At 37.8% G+C, this 11055-nt stretch overlaps 1 protein-coding gene across 1 annotated transcript; it reads left to right on the top strand.

The window, feature by feature from the left end:
- The first annotated feature begins 2772 nt into the window (after window positions 1–2772).
- LOC112203841 lies at window positions 2773–3782 on the top strand. The gene is made up of 2 exons (XM_024344750.2): window positions 2773–2985; window positions 3237–3782. Exons 1-2 carry the CDS (start codon window positions 2773–2775, stop codon window positions 3567–3569), a joined length of 546 nt encoding a protein of 181 aa, XP_024200518.1. The 3' UTR covers window positions 3570–3782.
- Window positions 3783–11055: the final 7273 nt, after the last annotated feature.

The following is an 11055-nucleotide window of genomic DNA, read 5'->3' as shown; positions in this document are numbered from 1 at the left end:
TCAGAATCAAAACCAAAACCTGCTAATCTATGAGCAACATGGTTAGCAGTTCTATAAGTATGATGAACACCTATAGAATGCAATTCACCCAACAAACCTCTAATTTCTTCAACGATAATTCCCAAAGGAGAAAAATCTTGGTCGTCTGCTATCACAGCCTTTACAGCCTCTAAACAATCACTTATTAAAGCAACATTTGTTATACCAAGTGCCTGGATGATATCCAACCCAGATTTAATAGCAAGCAACTCAGTATGATAAGCAGAAGACACATTAGGCACCCTATAAGCAAAGCCAGCAATAAACTCACCCTTCTCATTATGCAGACCACTTCCAATGCCTCCATGCTGTAATGAAGGAACATAAGAGGAATCACATAAAAGTATACCTCATGATCTTTGCTGATTAATAGTTGGATTGATTATAAGCTAATTCAATTTATTTTTGTATGCCCTTACAACCTATTGCCCATAATTAAAACTTCATTGTTCTGCTTCCTTTATCTTTAGGTAAATTGTCTTCTAGAGGCGTGCTCTGGGATTAATAACAGAATCTGTGTGCTGAATTCCCTAGATTTGAGTGGTCTAGCTCCTCAGACTTGGGTCGACGTATAATTCCATACAATTGATGGTAACTAATGTGAGTCCAACTGAAGCACAATCATTTAGAACAGCTCAACAGCATACGGATTGAATAGGTAGCTCAATTTTCATAGTTCTTCTGGATCTACGCCAACAACATCAACTTTCCTGCAAATGCAAATCATGATCATTGCATGGGTGTGATATTGAAGGTGAAGTATGGTTCTTCAGAGTAATAATCATTGAAGTAAAAACATTGACAGTAAGAGACTAAATTATGGCAAGTGACATTATCAGAACAATTACATTTGAAGAAGGGGTTGTAATCATCATTGTCGAATGCTGTGGAGTCAATGGAAGCTCCACTACATGGGTCTCCAGCTGTGTGCCATTGCTTCACATTGGCCTCAATACCCCACTGCCCAAAGATTGAATTCAAAGTTTTCAATGCACCATCAATTGTAAGGAATTATACGTCGACCCAAGTCTGAGGAGCTAGACCACTCAAATCTAGGGAATTCAGCACACAGATTCTGTTATTAATCCCATAGCACGCCTCTAGAAGACAATTTACCTAAAGATAAAGGAAGCAGAACAATGAAGTTTTAATTATGGGCAATAGGTTGTAAGGGCATACAAAAATAAAGGGGCCGTGATCATTTACCCAATTTCAGTCTAAAAATTGCCCACTTACTCCACTAAGAGTTTTTTGCTCCCATTTACCCAATTTAATATTTAATGACAGTTTTGCCCTTAACTCAATTAATTAATTACATGTGCATCTCCCTCTCTCTCTCTCTCTCTCTGACGGCCAGATGCCGAGCGACGACGCCTTCAACACCTTTTTCTCTGAGACTGGCGCCGGCAAGCAATTTCTTAATCCCAATTCCCCCAAAATCCCCAATTCCGACTAACCCAACTTTCAATCTTGACCACCTTAGCTCTGTGAATTGTTCTGCTTCACCTGAAACAGAAAAGAGATAGATACACCAGAATCATAATGGACGACATGAAAGACAAGGTCAATTGGGCTTCATCAAGAACCCATTCTCGTCTTCTTCCTCCAGTAAATTCAAGGGTCAAGGCCGAGTCTTGGGCTCCTCCTCCTCGTCTTTCTCCGCCGATCCCGCCAATTCTCCGATCCTCAGCTGCGCCTCGCAGCCCCCCCAATCGAAGCCCAACCCCATTTCCACCTCAAAGTCCTCGTCAACTTCGAAGCCTTCGCCTCAGAGAACCCAGAGCCTCGATCAGAAAAGACCCGAATTCCCGGCCTCACATTCCGAAGGGTGTCCAGAGCTTTTTTTTTTTTTAGTATACTGTGAGCTCCGAGAATGGGGAAGGAAAAAATAGGAAAAAAAAAAAGTGAACGTGTACAAAAATTGATCAATTGTGTCTGTAGTGTATTCATTTCAGTTTTGAGAGTTTATGCAATTCACTTGAGAGCAATAATTATGATTATTGGGAGGCAATAATATGATTATTGGGGGCAATAATATGGTTATTGGGTATTATTAGGGGGCAATAAATTCAGACGCAGGAATCCTGTCACCAGTCCGGTAGCCAGATTCGGGATTCCGGTGACCGGTAGCCGGATTCCGGTTGTCGTAGTCCGGCAAGGTCTCTGATGACTTCTCTCTCTAAGTGACAAAGTAGGAGAGAGCAAAATTGTCCCAAAAATAAATTAAAAGGAATAAAAAAAATATTTAATTGGGTATTAGAGAAATAATCTCTTAGAGTGTTTGGGTAAATGGGTAATCTTTTAGAGTGTTTGGGTAAGTAGGGTTAATTAACCCCACAATTGGGTAAATGATCATTTTCCCAAAAGAAAAATCTTATCCAATCTAAGGGAAAAATGAAAAAAAGTACCGCACTCCTCGCTATAGGCTTCAAGTCTTTGTTACAGCATTGGAAACAACTAGTCGCGAAGTAATTAATTAATTGAGTTAAGGGCAAAACTGTCATTAAATATTAAATTGGGTAAATGGGAGCAGAAAACTCTTAGTGGAGTAAGTGGACAATTTTTAGACTGAAATTGGGTAAATGGTCACGGCGTTCTGAAAGATAAAAAAGGGAGCTCCCTTTACCTATTTTCACCTTGTTTAATTATTAGTTCTGGTAAATGGTCCAAGTACTTTATGCCTTTATGGTCACTAGTGTCATAAAAAAAAAAAAAAACACAAAAGTATTCCTCATGATCTTTGCTGATTATCTACTGGTGATCCTTTTAAGGAGTTGTGGAGGAGACTTTGGAAGACCAAAGTGCCAAGCAAGGTCCAGATTTGCTTTTGGAGGGCTTGTAACAACCTGCTTCCCACAAGAGAAAGGCTACTCACTAAAGGGTATATGGGGGATGTTCATTGCCTTCTATTCAATCATGGGTGAGAAGACACTGCTCACTTATTCGGTAAGTGTCCTACTGCTCTTGAGTTACTCTCTGCTGCACCTTTTAATTTGCATCACACTATACTGCCCAACTTGAATTTTAAAGAATGGATGTTGGAGCAAGCAATCCATCTTAAAACTGAGGCGTTTGAAAAGCTTGTTATGCTCATATGGGGACTGTGGAAAAATAGAAATGCTATGTTGTGGGAGAACAAAGTACAAACTCCAAATGATATCTTGTTCAGTTGATTCACTTGGTTGGAGGAATTTCAGAATGCCCGTAAACCGGCTGTGCCGAACCTACCAAGAGCAGTACAGCACTGGCAGGCTGCTGATACACTGAAATTAAATGTTGATGGTGCTTACTTGCCACAGGGAACACGAGGTGGTGTAGGTGGTGTCCTGTGTGACTCAAATGGCCAGTTCAGGGCTGCCTTTAGTAAGCCGGTATGCCATGTTAGCTCTGCACAGCATACTGAGTTGCTAGCCATCAAAGTAGGGCTAGACTTGGTCCAACATATGCAGCTACAGAATATCATAATTGAAATGGATTGCCTACAAGCTGTAACTGACATTACAAGCTTAGCTCCCATTTGTCTTCGCTAGGCAGTGTACTTGATGACATTCAGTTTGCAATGCGGGGCATTCAAGGAGTCCAAATCAGTTTTCCCCCACGTTCTTGTAATAGAGTAGTACATAGATTGGCTAATATTGCCTATGAGTCTGGACAAGGAGAGATGTGGTTTGACCATATACCAAGCTGCATTCTTGACATTATGCAGCAAGATTGTAACCCTTCTTGATCTTATTAATTAATAAAGCTCAGTACTGTTTCCTAAAAAAAAAAAATCAGTTGGATTGATTATAAGCTAATTAAATTTGTTTTTGCCCATGCAACCTAATTTCCCATAATATATTAAAGCTTCAATGTTCTCTTTCCTTTTAATTTCTTTAGGTAGATTGTCTTCTAGAGGCGTGTGGCTAGTATATGCAGGGATTAATAACACAGTCTGTGTATCTGAATTCCCTAGATTTGAGTGGTCTCCTTATACTTGGGGAAGTCATGCATCTATACTTGTTATGTTATATCTTTTATTGGGTCAACCTATTGATTATATTGTCAATGAAATAAAACTATAATATTCAGAAGCGAAGCTTTAAAGCAATTTCGTTGGGACGAATAATTGAGCACTTTGGTCTTCGTCTTCAGGTTCTCATTAGTAGGGAAGCCAGTTACTGAAATGGGACGACGTTGTCCTTTGTTTTATTTGCACGTAGTGCATGAGGTACTATTATTTATGATTTATGATTAATTGCTCTCGCTCTTGCTATGACTAGTCAAGTCGATCATCATCAAGGAATCGAATCTTTCTTTCTTTCCTGGCCTGTTGATGCGGTCCATCTCTCTCACTTTAGCTCCATGCATTATTCCCTATCCAAACATCTGACTACTTGTCTACTTTCAAAACCCGTATATTATGCCCTTCAAGTTTCTACATGCTCTTAGCAGAATTGAACCAGGTTAACGAGTGTTACTTTGCTTAATTAACTGTAAGCAGTATCTCTCTCTCTCTTTGTTTCGTCTTGCAAAGAACTTCATGACAGTTATTTTTCTTATTTAACAAAATTTTATGAACCTGGGAGTATCTCTATCTAAAAGTTAATTAGATTAAAGTCTAAAAACTAGACTCAATACTGATTGTAGTCCGCATCAAATTTTCTTGTTAATTGCGGTCCAAAAAATTAATATGTGTGCTCGATCTTTTGATTTTCAGTTCCAGACACCCTTTTATGCATGTATGACCCCAGGGGTGCATCCAGCCATGTGCGGGTAAGGCTCAAGCCATACCAAGGTTTTTGGGCCGGAGAAAAAAATTACGTATATAAATCTTTTTTTTTTTTTTTTGAAGTCTCTTTTCCTTTCTCAAGCCCCACCACCGATTCTTCTCGTCTTCTTCTCCTCCTCTCCGTCTCCAAGATCCAGGCCTCCAGGCTCCAGCAATAAACTAAAGATCTGTCAAGGACCTATTCTAATTGATTTCGTATTACTCCTAATATGGTTATAAGCCTTTGGTTTTGCTAGAATATTGTTTATGCAGTAGATGTTGTTTCCGTTTTATGATATGTTGTTGTATAAGTGTTATCTAGCTTGTAAGATCAAATATGGACATAACACATATCATCATAAAGTAATTGATAATTAGCTTAATATCAATCCTAGTTTAACATGGATACAAACAGTAAATCAATACTAGTGACTTAATGAATAGTGTATCAATTCATTAAGGATAGTAATCTATTGCTTAGTCTACAAGGAAGGCTACAAGTTGTGATACATTAAGAATCTAACTAGGAAACCTAAACCGATATGGATAGCTTTAATGGGAAGCTTCTTGAGGTTTAAGTCACCTATATATACAGATGAATTGGTCCCTGATTACTACCGACGTTTTGCATATTGTTCTGTCCATTCAGAAGCAAGTTGGTAAGTAACAGAAGGCCATATTCAGTGTTCGTGTTTGTAGCATAAGATGGAATCCATGCCAGTGATTGCTGAAGGTAAGCCTTAATCCCTTTTATGATTGTGTGCATATGTTGTGAGCATGTATATGGTTTTTTTACAATTGGTATCAGACATAGGCTCACAAATATGAATGAAGTTTTTGCTTGGCATCAAGATCGTTTTAGGGTTTTGCAAAACAAATACAAAAAAAAAAAAGAAAAAAAAAAGAAAAAAAAAAAAAGGGTTTTTGCTTTACGGGTCAAGTAACTGACCAAGTCACTGACCATGTAACTGGTCATGTAACTGATCAAAGTAAGTTACTTAAGTCGATTGCTGCATCTGGTTAATTATCAAATTCACGCTTCCGCTGTGATTTTTAGCAGCAAATTGGGGAAAAAGCAAAAACAGGTTTTTCTATGGAAATTGATTTCGATTCATAGCATGATAATTGAATTTTGATTGTGCTCAAGAACACTAGTAGCATTCCCGGCGTGCGTTAGGCTAGAGTAGATGGTGACCGGATGAAATTTACAATTTCTTGATTGTTCTGTGGTTTCTTGGAATCAAATCAATTTTGGTTATGCTTGAATATGCATGTTGAATTGATTGATGATATGGTATTGTATCTGTGATTGTGTAAAAATTGCATGAAGAACAAAAATCTCCCAGAATTTTTTTTTTTTTTTTTTTTTTTACACATTATTAAAATTGACAGATATGAGAGCTTAATTTTCTTACAAGGATGAATCTGGGTAGAATATAAAGTTAAAAGCTCATGGGTTTTGTGGTTTTCTGTTGGCATAAGTGATTATGATGCACAAAGCATTCTTCATTGATGTTGGCAGAAAACGATGATCAGGTAACTGACCAACTAGTCAGGTCACTGACCATGTAACTGGTCGGGTCACTGACCAAGTAACTGGTCAGGTCACTGACCAAGTAACTGGTCAGGTCACTGACCATGTAACTGGTCAGGTCACTGACCATGTAACTGGCCAGGTCACTGACCATGTAACTGGCCAGGTCACTGACCATGTAACTGGTCAGATAACTAATCAAGTAACTGATCGAATAACAAAACTGAAATTGTGTTTTGTGTTTTAAAACTATGCTTCAGTTTTATCTTCCAAAGAAGTGGTCAAGTATGGTTTTAGAATACAAAACAGCAATATGCGTGCTTGATGAAAATAAATACGGATACTTAGAAATTTTTCTTCTGTCTAAAGATGTGGATAAATTTCTTTGGATAACTTGTTTTCATTGAACATGGTATATTGATAAAGAACTCCAGGATGTTATGCTTCTGCTCAAAAGTGTTGCTTAACATTATTTTTGGTTATGGACTGATATGAATGCAAGTATGGATTGTTTAGGTTTTCTGTATGTTCTTGTTTTGGTTGCTTAAAGCTAAATAAAACACAGAAAACTTAAAGTTATTTTCTTTACAAATTGAGAACTCACACGAATTTTTGTTTTGCTCCTTAGGTAACTCTTACATGAACTTGAACAGTGTCTTGATGCTAACTGGAACCAACTATAGAGCTTGGCTAGATTCTGTAGAGAACTATATGGGAATGCATGAGAACATAGACTATTGCTTCACTGAGGACAAACCTGAAGAGTTAACTGAAAAGAGCACTAAGAAGGAAACTGATCTTTACAAGAAGTGGCATAGATCCAATAGAATGGCTAAGAACCTCATTCGTACCTCTATGTCCAAGACTGTCAGAGGAAGTATAGAAGAACCTGAGCTAGCATCAGATTTTTTGGAACTCATAGGTGCTAAGTTTAAAGAAAGTGAAAAGGCAGAAGCTGCTAGGCTAACCAAGGAGTTTCATGATTTGAAGTACATGGGTTCAGGGGGAGTTAGAGAGCATATTATGAAGATGATCAATATAAATGGCAGACTCAGGGAGCTCTTGATGGGGGTTAGGGATGAGCAGGTAGTGCATTATGCACTACATTCCTTGCCTAACAGTTTTAGTCATCTTAGGACCAGTTACAACTCTCAAAAGGGAAACTGGACTCTAGATGAACTTATATCCATCTGTGTGGATGAAGAATCTAGGATCAAGGAAGAAAAGGAACCTGCTACAACCATTAACCTCATTGAGAAGCCTAAAAGGAAAAAGCCCCAAAATAAGCTCAAGCCTATCAAAGCCATAACTAAGAGTTCAACAGCTGCAGTGGCCAAGGAAAATAGGCCATTTAGGTTCAAGTGCTACTTTTGCAAAAGAGTAGGACACATGAAAAAGGACTGCACTGGCTATAAAAATTGGTTAGCCAAAAAGGGTAAGATTTTTTCTAATACAGTTTTTTCTTTAGAAATTAATCTTATAAATGTTGAACCACAGTCTTGGTGGATAGATTCAGGCTCACCTATTCATATTACTAATTCTTTGCAGGGATTCATAAGGAGGAGAATCCCAAAAAGTGATGAAGTGAACCTGTGTGTAGGCAATGGCATGAGAGTGGCAGTCAAGGCTATTGGAACCTTAAAGCTCGATTTAGGATTAGGAAAATTGTTAGTTTTGGACAATGTTTTTTATGTACCTTCCATGAGAAGGAATTTGGTTTCGGTTTCTCTTTTAGTAAAATCTGGTTGTAGACTTGTTATGGATAGTAATGGAATTCTTATTTCTAAAAATTCTGTTCAAATTGGTTCTGGTGTTATTATGAATGATTATTTACAGTTAAATTGTTCAATGGCTCAACAAGAAATTTTACTTGTTGAAAATAACACAAACAGTACTAACACTTTAACAGGTGTTAAAAGAACCAAACTAAATGAAAAGTCTGCATTTTTATGGCATAGAAGACTCGGCCATGTTTCAAAAGAGAGACTGAAAATTTTGGTGAAAAACAACATCCTAAATGAACTTGATTTTTCTGATCTAACAGACTGTGTTGAATGCTTTAAGGGAAAAATAACTAATACTAGAAAGAAGACTGCATATAGAAGCCAAAATTTATTAGAACTCATACACACTGATATATGTGGACCATTTAGGCATCAAACTATCTGTGGGAATGTGTATTTTATCACATTCATTGATGACTTTTCTAGATACAGTTATATTTATCTACTTTCAGAAAAGGCACAAGCATTGAAAGCCTTTCAAATCTTTAAGTCTGAGGTAGAAAATCAACTGGAAAAGAAAATCAAAACAGTGAGGTCAGATAGAGGGGGAGAGTTCTATGGAAAGTACACTGAATCCGGCCAACAAAAGGGTCCATTTGCCTTGTTTTTGCAAGACAATGGAATTAAAGCTCAATACACAACACCCTATAATCCACAACAGAATGGTGTTGCAGAGAGAAAGAATAGGACTCTTTTGAACATGGTTAGATGTATGATGTGTACAACTGGTTTGCCTAAATTTCTGTGGGGTGAGGCTTTAAAAACTGCAAATTATATTTGCAATAGGACACCTAGCAAAGCCATAGAAAATACTGCTTTTGAGCTTTGGTGTGGCAGGAAACCTAGTCTTCATCACTGTCATGTTTGGGGATGTCATGCAGAAGCTAGGATTTATAATCCAAGCTTGAATAAACTTGACCCCAAAACTGTTAGTTGCTATTTTATAGGTTATCCAGATAAATCTAAAGGCTATAAATTATATTCTGCTCATCATTCACCTAGAATTTTTGAAACACATCAAGTAAAGTTTCTAAGTGAAAAGGTTCACAATACAAACCTTGAGGATTTAACCTCAGATTTTGAGGAAATTGTGTCAGATGAGAATATAAGTGTAGCATTGCCTTTAGAACAAGATGTAACTGATCATGTCACTGGTCACGTAACTGACCATGTCACTGACCATGTCACTGACCAAGTCACTGCCCATGTAACTGACCAAGTAACTGTGCCTGGTCAAGTCACTGCCCATGTCACTGACCAAGTAACTGTGCCTGGTCAAGTCACTGCCCATGTCACTGACCAAGTAACTAGCCATGTAATTGAACCTCAGAATCCTCCAGTGGCTCTGCCTAGAAGATCACAGAGAGCAAGAAAACCAACTTATGGGGGGGAAGAGAGTGACTACATTGTTTATCTGCAAGAAGCAGAAATTGAAATGGACTGTGCAGAGGACAATGATCCAACTACATTTAATCAGGCTATTGAAAGTAGTGAATCTCATCAATGGCAGCAAGCAATGGAAGCAGAAATTAATTCCATGAGTCAAAATGCAGTTTGGGAATTAGTTGAACCTGACCCCAACCAGAAGCCTATAGGTTGTAAATGGGTTTTCAAAACCAAAAGAGATGCAAATGGCAATGTAGAGAGACATAAAGCAAGATTAGTTGCCAAAGGTTTTACACAGAAGGAGGGCATTGATTTTACTGAGACTTTTTCTCCAGTTTCTACAAAAGACTCGTTTAGGATAATCATGGCTTTGGTGGCTCATTTTGATATGGAGCTGCACCAGATGGATGTTAAAACAGCCTTCTTGAATGGTGAACTAGATGAAGTGATTTATATGAGGCAGCCAGAAGGGTTTGTACAAGCTAGAAGTGAAAACTTAGTGTGTAAGTTAAGAAAATCAATTTATGGCCTAAAACAAGCTTCTAGACAGTGGTACAAGAAATTTGATTATGTGATTTCTACTTTTGGATTTACAGAAAATCTTGTTGATGAGTGTGTTTATTTGAAGACTGTTGGGAACAATTTTATTTTTCTGGTACTCTATGTGGATGATATACTTTTGGCTAGCAGTAACATTAAATTGCTTAAAGATACCAAGAGTTTTCTGTCAAGGAATTTTGACATGAAAGACTTAGGAGAAGCATCCTATGTACTAGGTATTGAGATTAAAAGAGATAGGGCACAGAGACTACTTGGTTTGTCTCAACAGAATTATGTTACCAAAATTTTAAAGAGATTTGGTATGGAGAAGTGTGCAGCTGGAGAAGTTCCCATGTCCAAAGGAGATAAGTTAACCAAGAAGCAAAGTCCCAATAGTGATGTTGAGAAAGAAAATATGGAGTCAAAGCCTTATGCTAGACTTGTAGGAAGTCTCATGTATGCACAAGTCTGCACTAGGCCGGATTTGTCTTTTGCATTAGGGATTTTGTCAAGATTCCAATCTAATCCAGGCCATGAACATTGGGTAGCTGGGAAGAAAGTGTTGAGATACCTGCAGAGAACTAAAAGTCACATGCTAGTTTATAGGCAAGTGGAGGATCTGAAACTCATTGGATTCTCAGACTCGGATTTTGCAGGGAATTATCCAGACTCCAAGAAGTCGACTTGTGGATATGTATTCATGCTTGCAGGAGGTGCTATTGCTTGGAAAACCATGAAACAAACACTTGTTTCAACTTCTACTATGCAAGCTGAATTTATTGCAGTATATGAAACTGTGTGTGAAGGACTTTGGATTAGGAATTTTCTCATGCAGACCAAAGTATTGAGTCACATTGTGGCTGGAACACTTGTAATTTATTGTGACAATGAGGCTGCAGTTTTCTTTAGCAAGAACAGTAAAAGGTCAAATAATTCCAAGCATATTGATCTAAAGTATTACAGTGTTAGAGAAAGAGTAAAGCATGGTGAAATAGCTGTTTTGAGTATTGACACAAATTCAC

This window comes from Rosa chinensis, chromosome 5, assembly GCF_002994745.2.
Source record: "Rosa chinensis cultivar Old Blush chromosome 5, RchiOBHm-V2, whole genome shotgun sequence".
Classification (NCBI taxonomy): domain Eukaryota; kingdom Viridiplantae; phylum Streptophyta; class Magnoliopsida; order Rosales; family Rosaceae; genus Rosa; species Rosa chinensis.
The sequence above is the reverse complement of the archived record's forward strand: the minus strand, read 5'-3'. Positions and strand labels throughout refer to the sequence as shown.

Coding starts and splice junctions, on each gene's coding strand:
- LOC112203841 (XM_024344750.2), top strand. CDS start 2,773: ATGATCTTTGCTGATTATCTACTGGTGATCCTTTTAAGGAGTTGTGGA. Junction 2,986..3,236: donor AGACACTGCTCACTTATTCG/GTAAGTGTCCTA, acceptor GAGGAATTTCAG/AATGCCCGTAAACCGGCTGT.